Genomic DNA, 14,872 nt, shown 5'->3' with positions numbered 1-14,872 from the left:
CCCAGACAAGCCCCGTCTTCTTCGGGCAAGGTGAGGCAGATGGGAAGCACTCCAAGTCCGTCTCCGGAACAAGGGCTGCTCGACCTCAGCCAGCTCTTCATCCAACAGCCCGGCAGGCAAGCCTCACATGCTCCTCGCACAAGGTCCAAGGACAGAACTGTCCATGCTCCCCATCTCTATCCTGCAACCGGGCTGCTTCCAGGCCTGATATGGCTCTTCTTCGCTTTCTCCCCAAGCTATCAATGACAACGAATGTCTCGTTTCACCGCCAAACTCACGCAAAGCTCATGTGCAACAGGAACCAGCGGCAGCGGAGGTCAAATCAAGACTCCAACCACGAAGCATCCGAAAGCCACAGCCCTGCAATCCCAGAGCATTATCTCATCTCGCATCCACACAGACGACGTTCTGGACCCTCTTCGGTGCTACCCCTGCAGAAAAATTTCCGCCCTGTGGTCCGGCACAACGTCGGACCCCTCAGCGTCCGCTTCTGGGCTCCCTCCATCTACCATCCACCGCAAAACGAAGCCCCCATGCATCCTCATCCTACGCAAGGAGGCAAAAGAGATGCGTCGGCCGGGAATCGAACCCGGGGCTCATCGATCCTGGTGTTGCGTTCCCTGGAGGGCCCCTGAGGGCCATCTCCTTGAGGAACTGCAACTGCTGGCAACGATGAATTTTACCACTAAACCACCAACGCCTTGCGGGCAAGCTAGTGCTTGATGAAAGTTCGGCCGGGTTGTTGCCATTACAACTGCTATCAAAAGGGGGCTGTGGCGAACAAGAATGGACGAAACCCACCCAAACGACGCCGCCCGAACCTGCCATTATTGAATCTTGGATGTCTAATCTGCAGACCCGTATGGCAATCTCTGGAAAGCTCCGTCATCGACTGGCCCTTTCTAGATCGATGAGGCTTGAGCTGACCGTGGAAGTTCAAAGTGAAGATCGGGTGAAGTGTAAAGAGGATCCAAGAACAATGAACACGATGTGACGACCAAGCCGTATGATGCTTTTCGTAATACGCTCGATGGCAGTCTTCATAGACTACCGGCCAACTTTTAGGCATCTGTCTGTATAGGACGCCGTATCACTTGAGGGCACGGAAGAGGGAGAAGAGTGCGCATTTGGACTAGCATGCTGATGGTAGGATTTTCCCTGAGATGGGAAAAATCTGAAAATATCTTCAATCTCTGTTGCTAATAGAAGTCCTCTACCCTAGATCAGATATCCACTTCGTTCAATCTCTCAGAATGCACTCATGACCCCGTGGCCTACTCGGCAGTGGTTCCCGTCAACAGCCTTGACATCGAAGGCGTTCTCTACGTACAGTCAGTTCACCTGATCGGTTTGATGGGCTTATATGCATACATACCTGCGTGTAGGATTCTGGTGAGCAAACAATAGCGAAATTTGGCCATGAATGCCTGACCCCGGTTCTGATGGCACAGGTCACACAGCTTCTGTCCGTAAGGAACAAGGGCTGCCAACAACCTTGTGCAACGATGAATGCTGTTGGTGTATCTCCTCGGAAGACGAATATCGTGGAGTTTCCGTATGTGAGATCTACCCAGGGTTGCTCTGGAGAATAATGGGGCATCGCTTCCATAATTGCGTTCGCAAGCTCCTCGTTGCTGGTGCATAGCTCAGAACGGCGGCAGGACACTATGCCCATCCCGCGGCTTACGTTTTCCACAATTCTCGCAGGCCCCAGGAAAGATATGATCCGGTCGTCCGGGCCAAGCAGCTCGAACCCAACGTTCAGCCAGGGACTCCTCTGGTCCACGAGTTCCTCGTCTACAGCAAGTTGTGGATCGGTGCTGCAGCAAATTCTTGTGTGGTTCCTGATCTTTTCCGGCACACAGTATTCGGGCCGTTTGGGGTTTCTTTGCGGAGCGGCATCCTGATATTGGTGGGATCCCAAGTCACCGAGTCCAGCATACGTCTGCCCACGGTACTCGATGGTTCCGGGCACAACGCAAACCCTCGACACAACAGAGCCCCCACGAGGCTCTTTCTGCTGCAGGATGTTGAAGAAGCAGCAGATTCCTTGAGCGGCGAAAGCAGATGTGCTCATTTGAATGTTCTTGTTCATTTGGTTGCCGGAGAAGAGTGTGTTGGCAACGGCGAGTGGCGAATACTCGGGTGCATCCTTGTCGACCTTTACGTGCTCGACAATACGGTATAGAAACAACTCGTCCTTCTCAATGTTCCGAGCTCCTTTCCGCTGTACTACCAATCGGGTGTGCTGCTGGTTGTAGAAACACTCAAGCCCAGACCTGTTCAGGCACATCTTTCTGCCAAGCATATCGATACCAGACAGGACCCGGACGAGTCTGATGACGGTGCTGCATAGCGCCACAAGACAATAGTTCCCGTGTGGCTCGGCGTGGTTGGTGGCTGTGGCGGCAGTGCGTTTTGCCGTAGGTGTTCCATTAAAGCAACAATACTTGCAGCCGCAAATATCTGCAATGGTAAACATCGAGCTTTCGAACTTGCTCTCTGCTTCGCTGTAAGACTCTAAGCGTGCGCAAGCCAGCGCTTCTTCTTTCATCTTTGGAGTTGCCAGCTCTTGAAACTGACCGAAAGCAAAGTGCACGTAGTCAATCCCGAAGCTGTTCTCATAGTAGGTTTGGCATGCAGTGCGCCAGTCGGCGGGTACATTATCGTCTCCGTCTACGAAAGCCTGAAAAACACGTGCAGCGCTTCCAAGGGCGGGCCCGAAGTTTGACTCCATATTGATCAGCCTCTTGAAGCTGCTTCCGAAGGCCACTGAGAGAGCCGTGTGCCAATGGAGTTTTCCTGATACCTTGTATGCTGGGTTGAGTGATTTGCCTCGGCTGAGGACGTCGGTGATGGTTGGAAGCCGAACGGTTCGGCCCTGAACCAGTGACCTACGGTCGGTTGCCTCTTCCGAAAAGAGAACAACCACTCGAGCCGGTTGAGAAGGCCCATGAGTCGATGCAACCAATTTTGGGGCTTGGGATTCCGCAGTGTAGAAGGCAGTGGGTAAGTCGACCAGCCAAACCCCTATCGCAGCAATCGCGACTGCGTCCGCGCCACCCACAAACTGCACCTTCAGGGATTTGCCTCTCGACAGCTGGATAATCTCGTACAGCGCATCCGCCATGTGTTCTGGGCTGGAAATACCACGGGTTTTTGGAATTTTGCTGGAATTGCTCCTGGGACGACACAGTCCCGTCACCATGCCGTGACCATCGTATGTCATGTACTCTTCCATCATGACGCCAAGACGGGATGTAGCAAAGAGCCCGCAGTACCTGTCGACCAGAGTGCTTATGGCCTGTAAGGATGGAGTGCTCATCTGCCCAAGTTGTGCATCACCGCTGTTTTCCGTGATGATTTTCTTGATCAGTTGAAGAATGATCTTGGCGGTCCAGTCTACTGTGTAGCACTCGCAGAGAGAAGCACACAATGCTGCGAAGCATTGTCCTTCCTCCAATTGCAGGACGTATTGGAGAGAGGTCGCGTTGATTCCGAATTTCAGGAAGCGATTCACAGAGTTGACAAGGCCATTTTCTGTCTCCGATAAAGCTTGCGCGAAGCGGTCTCGGCCTTTCTCATGCCACTTGAGTGAGCGTCCAACGACAAACTGGCTGATGGTAAAGGCTTCGGTATCAATCCTGTTGTGAGAAAGGTTCCTCATCAAAGAGAGGGATATGTTGAAAGCCAGTTGTCCCGCACTTGCGAGGTCCAAAGTCGTTTGGAATGGAGATTGTGCATTGACTTGGACAAGTGCGTTGGACGCACTTTCATCTGGCGGTGGAGTAGGCGGCATTGCGACAACGTGTGGATCCTGTGCGGCGAAATCAGGGGCGTCAGTGATTGAAAGTGGACACTGGAAACGAAGAAGGTCCTAGGGATTTTATCTGTCAACCGCGGCCTTTTGGCTGTTTAAGTGTTCAGCCTTGCCATTTTGCGCCTACGTCAGCAGCGCCTCTCACTCGTCTTGGCACCAACCAACCCCTACACCTTGGATGCAGGCTTGTAAAAGCATTCAGCCTCGAATATACCTTGCTACTAATACATGACTGATAACACGCCGCAGCTGCAGAGGTTTCAGAGCCCAGTGGGCGAGTACAGATGAAAAAAATGCCTTTTCAGCAAAAGCTTAGTATGTGGAACTCTACTTGTTTGAATTTCCGCACTGATCTCTGCTCAACCAAACACTTCCGGGATTCCCTGAATTCCTTCAAAAGTTTACCAAGACCCACCAAGAGCATGGGGGCTGGGAGAAAACAAGCCGAGGAACTTTTTCGCGGATTACCTCCCAGAGGCATCAAAGGCTTGGCCGATCGTTCTCTTCGTAGACGCTCTTGACGAGGCTGGCAGAACTGCGGATGCACAGGTTATTGACTTCTTCCCAAGGTTCGTTTCTTCGGCCGAACTATATGGAGAAGACTAAATGTTTGCCTGTCATCACGTCACTACCCTGTACTGATCAACTTTAGACCAACATCGACTCTAGAGCTACAGCATGCACTTGTGTTTGACGCCTACATGACGTGCACGAAGGTAAATTACCGCCGTAAAGATGACAGAAATTTCCGAATGACCTCCAGCACATGTCTGGGATGAATGGTTTTTGTGCGGAGATGGTGAACTTGTCTGGATGTGGAAAGGGCGAGGCAATGGTGTGGTATTTGTGTCCAGGCTGAACTATGCAGACAGTGCTCTGCGTCTCACTGCAAGGGTTTGTGGCCCGAGCCTTCGAATCATACATGGTGGTAAGATGATTGAAGTTTGAAACGAGCATACTGGTGTGTCACAGCAGAGTAGAGGCGGGCCGCCTAGCAAGTTGCACAACGTCGTTAGGGTTTGAAATCCAGAGAGAACGCTGTTCTCCGTGAGACATCTGTGCGTGGGAAAATCCCTCAGTAAGACTGTTTTCATAGTGCAGTACTGTTGCAGGCTCAAACCAGCATGTCAGGCGGTTCTTATCCGGAAGGACTGCCCCTGTCCTCGTCCATACGCTAGTATGGCTTTATGAGAGCATTGATCGATCACAAACTTGGATAGCAGTATGCAGAGGACAGTGGCAGAAGACATAGTCTTGTACCGTAGGTGTGCAATTACTTTCTCTCCCGTCTACTTGAGGATTCGCGGATCCGGCGTTCCCCCAGGTTCTTTGCCCTCACTGATCACACCAAAAATAAAACAAAAAATCCCTTGACATCACATGGCACGGGTCGAGTTGTTTGAGACAGCTGAGCCGCCCTTTCGACGTTGCGCTAGAGCAGCACAGGGTCAACAGCATGTCCTTAAGGCCTGGTTTCCTGGGCGACCATGCTGCACCCCTTGAACACGTCCTCCTCCACGGAACTACTCCACCAATTCCATCACAGCTCATTAGCCACTAGCTTTGCAGTGTTTTACTTCTTCGGTGGGTGTTTCAACCGCATGAACACTTGGGGCTGTTGATCTGGGCAGACAAAGAAAGATTCATTGCGGATATATAACCAGTGCGCAAACTCGCTCTTCAACAATGCCACGCCCACTAAAAGATGGGTTTCAAGTATTACTTGATCTTCCGTGGCGCAATTGGCTAGCGCGTCTGACTGTTAAAGGCTAATGGGACCTCACGGTATACAAAGTCTGCTGCAATCAGGAGGTTGACAGTTCAAGCCTGTCCGGGAGAGTTTCTTTTTGCACTTTTTTTTGTGCTTCGTATTCCATACGCTATGTTCGTGTGGGTCAATCAAAACTCGCCCGGCTGCCCCACAATAATGCTTGGTCAAGCACGAACTTTTGTTCTGTCATTATTCCCGGCCCTAGTCCGTAACCATGTAGCTTACAACATGCTATGCTTCTCAACGACGTAAGAGTTAATGAATATTCACCCGGAAAAGATAGCAGCAAATTATCATCCCTGCGACTAGCCAAAACCCTCGTCCACAATAGAGCTCAAGTCTACTTATTTTGCCTCGTCGCGACCGACCAGTTGATCCACTCGTTGAAGAACGAGGGGTGCAGCTGCGACTTCGGGTCCGCATACCAATTCTTCTGCGTGCGTGCGTACAAATCGGCGACCTTCCCATAGTTCTCCACTTTGTCTTTCTCGTCCTTCGAAACCAGGGCCTTTGCGACGAACAAACTCGCGCGGCTGCAGGCGCCGGCGTGGAGCTTCGACGCGTCCTTGGCGACCTCGGTATGGATGTCACTGAGCAGTTGCCACGCGCTGTCAGTCTCCCCGTCTCCAAGCACGGGCATGCCCTTCTTCGCAGCATCCGAGTATTGCTTGAGCAAGTTCGAGGCCTTCTCAGCCAGTTGCTTGGTGTTCGTCTCGCGAATGAGCCGGAGGAGCGGCATTATGGTGTCCATGGCCAGAGGATTCGCGTGCTGCTGCTTGACGTAGATGAGAAGCAAGTCAAGCACACGGTTCTTGAAATTGACCATGGTCGCCTTTGCGTCTTTGTTGTCCTTCTTCTTGCTCTTGTTCGCAGCCTCCCGGCGTTGCTTGAAGATCTTTACGAGGGCCGGCTCCAGCGCCATCATGTCGTCGTCATCCATGTCCGCCTCGTCATCGTCCGAACCTTCCCGGCCCGCAGGCGCTGATGTATTCAAGGCCTCGGCCAACGCAGCGTCGAACTTCACCAGTTCTTCATCATCCTCTTCGTCGCTGCCTTCACCCTCGTCACTGTCGTCCTCACCGCCGGATCCTTCATCGACTTCTTCTACATCGGATGCGTCTGCCTCGACCAGTTCGACATCCGAGTCCATGTCCTCATCACTGTCCTCGTCTTCATTCTCAGTTGTCGACTCGTCATCCTCTCCTTCGTCCTCGCTACCCTGCTGATCGAACAAATCCTGTTGGCCAGACATGCTCTCTTTCTTGCTCAGGATATCGATCATCGATTGGAGACCTTCTGCGGTCAACTCGGAAGCGAAGACGGTGAAGACTTGCTCCGACAGCTTTCTGAACAGTACTGATGGCTTTGCTGCAAAACTAAGAAGGACTTCGGTTAGTTGCTGGAAGGCGTTCGCATCCGCATCATCGTTGAAGGCAGACTCGTAGCAGTCCGTCAGCTCGTCTAGGATCGACACGGCGTCGGGGTCTCCGTTGTAGACCTGGATGATGGTTAAGGAATAAAGGAGTTTGAAAGCGCGCAGAGCCGGCTTCTTCTTGTCTTTGGCCTTGGAGAGCTGTTGGAAGTTAGCGACTTGGAAGCAATCAAGGCTGGCAACAATCCACACCTTTTTTGAAATTTCCTTGGTCCTCTCCTGCGCATCCTGAACGACCTTCATCACCTTCTTATCCGCCTCAAAAACAAGCGCCAAACCTTTCTTCTTGCTCTGTTTGTGAATGTGTGATACCACCACGAACGGATAGTCCATCTCCACGTCGAGTTTCGAAGACAGCAAGTGAGCAAGGCAAGATGTTAACCGGCCTTGGAACATGCTACGAGAGGCGTCAGAAACGCCGGGAATGGGCAAGAAATCAGGAGAAATCGCAGCAGTGGGTGTGAAGTAGGAAAGTTCCGTAACGAAAGCCAGCAGCTTCCGCAGCCACGAGTCATCGCTGCCGATAGGGTTTTCCTTGTTGCGAGATCTGACAATCGTAACCAACATGTCCGCGACAGAGCGACGCTGGGTTTCTGCAACCTTCTCATCGCGCTCCTCGGGGCTGTAGATGAGTCGCCTGAACAGCTGCACGATCTCCCCAAGCGCGACATCGTTAGCGTGGCTCAAGACGCCTTCTACGGTCTTGCTCCTCGTTATCTGGTCAAAGTTGAGCGAGCCATGCTTAGTGATCAGATTCTCAATCATGGGTGCAGCAGACTCGGGGTCCTTCTTTGCCCTCGCACGCATGTCATCCAGGGGGAGCTTTGCGGCATTGTGCAGGATTCTTTCAGAATCATTCCGCTGGTTGATGAGGCATCGCATAAGGTTTGGACTGAACAGGGCTGGAACTGCCCATCCGGGAGCACTTCCAAGCATTCTCGAGAAGAGCTGGAAGCCTTTCGATTTCTGCTCGGCAGATGCCGAAGCCGAGAATAGGTTATCTTTGATCGGTCAGAAACATGTCTCTCCAGCCGTGGACTGGCCCAGAACTCACTGTCTACAATGTCAATCCAGAAGTTGGCGAACTTTGGCCGAAACTCGACGTATTTCTGCAGGAAGGACGAGATAACAACGTCCCAAGCAAAGTTGAGAGTTGTCTGGGAGCTGCCAGACTTCACCTTCTTCCCATTTTCGGTCGCACCATCGGCGGTCTTGGCGAAGTTTTCCTTCATGACATTGGCCAACGATTGTCTGTCCTTGGTTGACAATGGATCTTCCTTGTGCCAGACTCCTTGTGGGAACTCCATGTTCGGGAACGCAGACTGCGCGGTCAGCCATACGGCAACACCTTCCGGAGTCTTCGCCAAGCCCTCAGAACAGATTCCGTCTATGATTCGCTTCGCTTTGTGCTCTCCTTTCTCCAGCGTAATAACGGCCTTGACGGCCTCGCCTAAAATCAGGCCGCATTCTTCACGCAACCACGGCTTCTCGCGTGCAAGCTTGAACAATTGCTCCAAGACATTCGCCCAGCATTCTTTGGGGGCATTCGGTTGTACGAGGATCGAGGACTGGATAATGGCCTTGTAGCCAAAGACACGGCCGAGGAGATGATCTCGTTTTTCCTGGGCGCGAGGTCAGGACGGGGTCTAGGATTTGTCTGTGGCGTGGTCTCGTACCTGGCCGGTGGCCTTTCCCTCGACCGTCGTCAGCTCGGCTATGAGTTTGACGAGACCGTGGATGTTGGGCTCTAGACCGGGGATTTCTTTGCTGGAGGGACTGTAGAGCTGACGGAAGGTCTCGGTGAGCGCCACGAAGAAGCCGAAGCGCGCGGCCTTGCGACTGCTGTTTAGTCCCTTGATTAGTCGCACGATGATCTTGTTGACCAGTTCCGCTGGTGGATCAGAAGAGAGCTTGAGGACAAGCTCTTTCGCGGCACCAAGGCGCACATCGCGGGCCTCGTCTGCGAGACGGTCGAGAAGACGCGCGAGCTCAGCATCCTGCTCGGTATACTGCTTGCGGCGCTTCTGGCCGGTTGCAGGCGCCTCCTGCGCGGCGGGCTCGAGATTGCGCTTCCGGGACATTGGTGCGAGCTCTTGTAGGTGTTGAGGCTTTCCAAGTCCGGGGAAATTTTTGGCTGGAAATGATTGCGGTAGCTGCAAGCGGCACGGCGCGGGCGCGTGCACTATCAACCTGCACAACGATGCAAATGCTTATGCGTGGTTGGCGTGCAACCGGCGATGCAGCTGCGCAACTGCGCGACCAAAATTTCCCAGCTAGCGCTACCAGGTACAGCGTCCAGCGGAGGCGTCGGCCCTACGTTGTGCCGGGGCGTCCCGGAACTCTCCACCTTCGCTGGGTCCCTGGCCCTCGCTTGTGACACCGTCAGCTCTCTATCTCAGGCTGGCTGGGCCGGTTGCGGACGACGCCTCGACACGCGAAACGTAAACGCCGACGCAAGGAATCAAAATTGAATTATAAAACATCCCCAGTGTGACAAACCGCGGAACAGGGTCTGGTGGGACTGGCGCTGCTGTAGCGACGCCGTCCGTAGATCATCATCACCGCTTGACGGGCACGGCCAGCAAAATCTGTGCAAAAGTTCCAGAAAAGCCCCGGCGGGCGGGGGCACCCCACCACTCACGAGAAGGCCTTTCGAGCCATCCGCGCGTTTTGTGACAGACGAGCGACGAGCATAACCAGCTGTGCACGCAGCAGAGGACAGACTGGCACCCTTCTTGCCTAGAACAGCAAAAAGTAAACTCAGCAATTTCCGTCATCGCCTGATTCCCCGGTATACCATCGCACGGCTCCTTCTTACCACTGTCGACGTGGCGCTGGCTACCGCATGGCGCTGCACCCGGCTCTGATGGGCATTTATTCGAGCGCCGCCATTCGCGGCCGGCGCCCAGGGGCAGCACCGTTCCACGGTAATCCGGAGCGGCCAGCAGGCACGGCGACATACTACGTGCGAGCGGCGCCCGAGCTGGCGTGGTGTGCGGCGGGCGGTGGTGGCGGCGGCGGCGGCGGAGAGGAGCGACATGGCCAAGGCGTGAAGGCAAGGTTGGGTCCGTGGTCCCGCAGCGGAACCGGCCAGAGCTCGGCAGACGTGTCTCGGGTTGTGCTGCCTGCACCCGCCCTGCACGTGCTCACGGGACCGGGGCGCCCGTTTAGGAAGTTTGTGATTGTTTACCTTTTGCCGTCGTCGCGTCGCCCATGGATCAGCGCCGGCAACCAGCGGCCACACACGAGGCTGGCTGCTGCCGTCGCATCCCTGCCTCGTCTCCGACAAAGGCGCGACAGGGGCCTGTCAGCGTGTCAGCGCTCATCAGAGGATGGCTTCGTCTGTTTGTGGGGCCGTGGGGGGACAGCCATTGCGCAGGTCTCGATCGTTCGCGCAGATACCGGTCAGCTCGCCTCAGTCGTCGCGTCCGGGGCGGCCGGAGGGTGCCCTGTGGTGACCTTGTACCCTGTGTGTTTGTTGACGACACGGGTGTTCTTGCCTGAGCGGGTTGCTCTATCGTGAGGCTGCCGACGTGGCAGCAGCAGCAGCAGCAGCGGGGAAACAGCAGCTGCTGTGACTGACTAGCAACCCAGCACTACCCAGCACTACTGCCACCCCCCCCCGGCGCACCGATGGGAGGCCACGAGGAGATCTCGCAAATCTTGTGCAGCGGAGGGCGTCTTATGACGTCTCACACAAGCTGTGCGCTCGATTGCGAGGCGTGCATACGATCCCCGGCACAAGGCTGAGCGGCCGTCCGTACCGTCATTCCTGCCTCCAAACCGGCTTGTGCAATGGCTTCTCGAAGCGCTGCTGCTCGGACGGGCCCTTCTTCAGCCAGCGCGTGAGAAAATCGGGAAATCACGCCGATTTTGGAGCAGGCCAATTCCCGGTCGATCCAATCGAGTGCGAGGCCGTTTCACCCGCGCTGGGCTGGCCCTAGCAACACCAGCAGGATTCAGCCAGCCGTGGCTTACATCACTGGGGGTGCCCTGTTTCGCGTCGAGGGCGGCCGGGCAGAGCTAGCAATGACGACAAATCAGCGGGCGAGGGTGTTGGCGGCGCGGCCGCCCATCCGCAGTGGGCAGAGCAGCCAGCGCCGGATCGGTCGTAGGGCCGGGCTTGGGGGGCTCATCTCTGATCAAGTCGCCGTGTCGGCGGCGCAGGAATGCGGGGACGCTGGTGGTGTTACAGGCGGCGCATGGGACGGGCGCTGCGTCTTTTGCGCACTGCATCGCGCGATGGAGCAGCGAGTTGTGCTGCGCGCGCTGGGCTGCTGCTGCTCCGCGCGAGAGAGCTTGAGCAGGGCCTGCCGTGCAGCGGGCGGCCAGGGCGCGCCTGCCCGGGCAACGTCTGTGTACATTGACGCGACTTGGCAAACCACAGCTCTTTGTTCCGCGCTGCATCGCCGCCTGCAAGGAGCTCTGACACGCGATGTAAGAGCCTCCACGCCGCGCCGGGGACGGTGATGCACCAGCGAGCAAACAATGCCGAGGGCGCGCGCCGCTTTGGGCGTAAATAGCGTGATCGGCATGCGAGGCAACCCGGGCGGGCAGGCGTGCGGGCGGCGGCCAAGGGTGTTAACCGCCGTGCGAGCGGGTGTGCCAGGGCATAATTCCAGTGTTCAGTGAGCTGCTACTCGCAAGCGATCATTAGCCCCCGCAGCAGCATCTCCCTGGTAACGCTGAGCTGCACAGCTGTGCGGCTTCAACCTCCTCTTCAACTCTCGTGCCCCGACTCTTCTCTTCTCCAACCGCGCCTGCCCTTCTCCGTCCCCAGAAGGCATCTCTCCCAGCCGCCGAAGCTGCTCGGCGCCGGCCTCTCCATCCCCCATCCATCCTCCTAACCGCCGCCCCAGTCCCATGCTCGGCCGCCCGTCAGCACGCCCGTCGACCTCCCGCATCCACTAGCCCGCCGCCTGCCCGACCGTATTCCAGCGGGACATCTTAGAGCGTCAATTGCTTAATCGGATTGCATGCTTTGCGAGCGTCGACGTCCGCCCGAGCCGCCCGCCACCCACCCATCCATACGCCCGCAGCTCGGTCTGCAGCACCGCTAGACGGCCCGAGAGCCACACATACATCTCAATTGGCACACCACCAGAGCCTCCGCGCCTTCTGCCATCATGGAGTCATCACCGCTCGCTGTGATGCAGCCACCGCCCTCGCCTGGCACTTGGGGATACAGACGCGACCTTGCGTCGACACGGCCTCGCTTCAACCTTGGGGCCAACAACTTCAATTTCAAGGACCTGAGCATGAAGAAGGGCGGGTCCGACTACTTCGCGTCCAAGGCTGCAAGGGCCTCATCGCCGACCGTCAGTCTTGCTGCCGACCTGGCCCAGAATTTTACCATCGACCAGAGGTGCGTAACCACTCGTCCCATTGCCGCCAATGCTTCCTGTTTGGCTAACGCCCACCTGCAGTCCCCAATTGCCGACGCCCCGCCGGTCGCTGTTCACGACAAACATTTTCCAGAGGGCAGAACAGAAGAAGGGTAAGGCGACCGACCATTGATGGGCTTGAGGTTCCATGCTTAACTGTGTCGGACTAGAAGGTGCCACTACGCCCGACATCTGGCGGGAAGGAATGACCACTCCCCCGATCCCGTCGTCTTCCCCAGGGTACGGTAACGACGGCATGGACATCTCGCCTCTGCCACACAAAGCCCCTTGCGGCTTCATCAACCGCGGCTCCGTGCAATCACCCACGCCTGAAGTGGCAGAAAATGGCATGGACCTCTCGTGCTCGCCCCCGTCTAACCCTCTGCTGGACAGTCCTATGCCCCCGCCTGAGTAAGCATCCTCCTGTCGCACCCCGTCTTTCATTCTAACATTTACCCAGCCGCAAGAAGCCCTCGTTCCCTCTCCGTCCGAGTTTGTCGCGTGCCAAGACCCTGTCTTCGAATGCCGCTGCCCAGCACTCCAAAGAGAACGTTGTCCCGTTTCATTTCAACACCAGCCACAACAACTCTGAGACGGACTTGAGCTTGTGCTTCAAGGCTTCGCCTGTACAGGACCGAAAGATCCACTTTCACTTGCAGGGACTGCCTCGCTCCCGCCACGCTAACGTCTCTAACATGTTCAATCGCTGCAATGGTTCTCCGGTGCCCGGTGTTCGGAAGACAGCCCCTCCGGTACGGCCCAGGAAGCAATTCCGACGAACAATGAGCATGTTTGAGAGCCCTGGCGATGTCATGAACAATGAGAGTGAGCGTGTGTCTAGCGCGCTGGGACCCATTATGGATGTTGATGAAACACCGCAACTGAGCCTGCCGACATTGCCCAGCACTGGCGAACCTAACAGCTTGCCGAGAATTGCTAGCAAAACCCTGGCGGACGTGCTCGATGGAAAGTACAGTCGTTCCTTCGAGGAGACAATGATCATTGACTGCCGTTTCGAGTACGAGTATGAGGGTGGTCACATTGATGGCGCGGTGAACCACTGTGAGCGCGAGGCACTTGCAGATAGGCTGTTCGACCCCTACACTGACCGCTCCTCGCAAAAGAAGACGCTGCTCGTCTTCCACTGCGAGTACTCGGAGCTGCGTGCTCCTCGAATGTAAGTTGGCTGCCTCCGGTGTTTGCTTCGACCCGCTTAACTGACGTCATCCGTAGGGCTGAGTTCATCCGGAGTCGCGATCGTGCTGTCAATGAAGACAATTATCCCAGACTGACCTACCCGGAAGTGTACATCCTGCACGGAGGCTACTCCTCCTTCTATGACTCGTACAAACAACGCTGCTTCCCCCAGAACTACCTGCGCATGGAGTCGGAAGAACATGAGCGGGCCTGCGAGGCAGGGTTACATAAGCTTAAACAACGTGCCAAGTTGGGTCGCGCTCAGACGTTTGCCTTTGGCCAGGGTTGCGACATGGAAGACAGCCCCACCGCTCCCAGCAGATCGAAATCAACAGGTTCTGCGTTGGAAGTCATGCATGACCTGAACATGGGCACTCGCGTGCGAACACACCGAATGGCCTCCTACTAACCCCCATACGGCTGCGATGATACTCGGACGTCACGGCGAAACGGATTCCTTATGGCGTTTCAATAACTTTCTCGGATCACTCTCGTCCCATTCTCGCATTGCGACTGGCCAGTCGGTCTTTCATTTGGTCGACACTTGGCGTTCCTGTGGCTTCGCTTCTAAGACGGCCTTTTTCTTTTCTTTCTCTGGACGAGACGACTTTCTAAAAGTCTTGGTGATTCAGGACTCTTTTTTCCCCCTTACGGCCTTTATTCTGGGATGATCCTCTTTTCTTCGACTTCTTGCACTGCACCGGCGTCTCACGGCGCACCGGCGGATCATACCCTTCCTGTCTTGATGCATTTCCTTTGTTTATTACCGGATTCCGGGATCCAGTATTGGAATTCCCCTCGAAGATCAGGATCCAAACCGCGCTGTACAGAACGGCAGCAAAATAACCGGGGCTCGCCGGCCCCATCTCCTTGCATATTCACTTTTCCTTGTTCGAGTCACGAACACCCTCGTCCACTTTAGGCCATAACGACTCTCCTATCGATCGAATCAGCGCCGGAGTCTGCGTAGTCCGTATTCTCACCACACCACCTCATCCACAGATTGGTCTCGACAGCACACCTTCGTGCATGCGTCCAACATCCTCTTCGCGGCCCATTCTTTGGTCCCAGGAAACACTTCTATTCTGCTGTACTTTATTACTATCCCACATTGTTGCTTTTAACAGTGCGCGAGGGGAAGAAGGTTGGCCCAGACTGGCATTTTCTTCTTCCTGCGGGCTCGGCTCAAGACCTGTTGCATGGCAACATCAGGCTGGGCTTGTAGATATCGAAGAGGGAAATACAAGGCAACAGAAATTGTACATATA

The 14,872-nt window shown here is 55.4% G+C and overlaps 3 protein-coding genes across 3 annotated transcripts; 1 reads left to right on the top strand and 2 right to left on the bottom strand.

The window, feature by feature from the left end:
* Positions 1–1,248: 1,248 nt before the first annotated feature.
* BKCO1_800054 (uncharacterized protein) lies at positions 1,249–3,799 on the bottom strand (the record flags this gene model as incomplete). The annotated part of the gene is made up of 3 exons (XM_020279395.1): positions 1,249–1,322; positions 1,376–1,439; positions 1,688–3,799. The coding sequence occupies 3 exons, from the start codon at positions 3,797–3,799 to the stop codon at positions 1,249–1,251; spliced, it is 2,250 nt and encodes a 749-aa protein (XP_020133226.1).
* A 2,132-nt stretch (positions 3,800–5,931) lies between these two features.
* Positions 5,932–9,104, bottom strand: BKCO1_800053 (dna polymerase v; the record flags this gene model as incomplete). Its single annotated transcript, XM_020279394.1, has 4 exons — positions 5,932–7,164; positions 7,216–8,024; positions 8,078–8,645; positions 8,700–9,104. 4 exons carry the CDS (start codon positions 9,102–9,104, stop codon positions 5,932–5,934), a joined length of 3,015 nt encoding a protein of 1,004 aa, XP_020133229.1.
* Positions 9,105–12,149: 3,045 nt separating this feature from the next.
* Positions 12,150–14,013, top strand: BKCO1_800052 (m-phase inducer phosphatase; the record flags this gene model as incomplete). The annotated part of the gene is made up of 5 exons (XM_020279393.1): positions 12,150–12,388; positions 12,450–12,520; positions 12,578–12,818; positions 12,868–13,584; positions 13,641–14,013. The coding sequence occupies 5 exons, from the start codon at positions 12,150–12,152 to the stop codon at positions 14,011–14,013; spliced, it is 1,641 nt and encodes a 546-aa protein (XP_020133230.1).
* Between the last annotated feature and the right edge of the window lie 859 nt (positions 14,014–14,872).

Source organism: Diplodia corticola (genome assembly GCF_001883845.1).
Source record: "Diplodia corticola strain CBS 112549 chromosome Unknown scaffold8, whole genome shotgun sequence".
Taxonomy (NCBI): domain Eukaryota; kingdom Fungi; phylum Ascomycota; class Dothideomycetes; order Botryosphaeriales; family Botryosphaeriaceae; genus Diplodia; species Diplodia corticola.
This window is presented reverse-complemented; position numbering and strand designations above follow the sequence as displayed.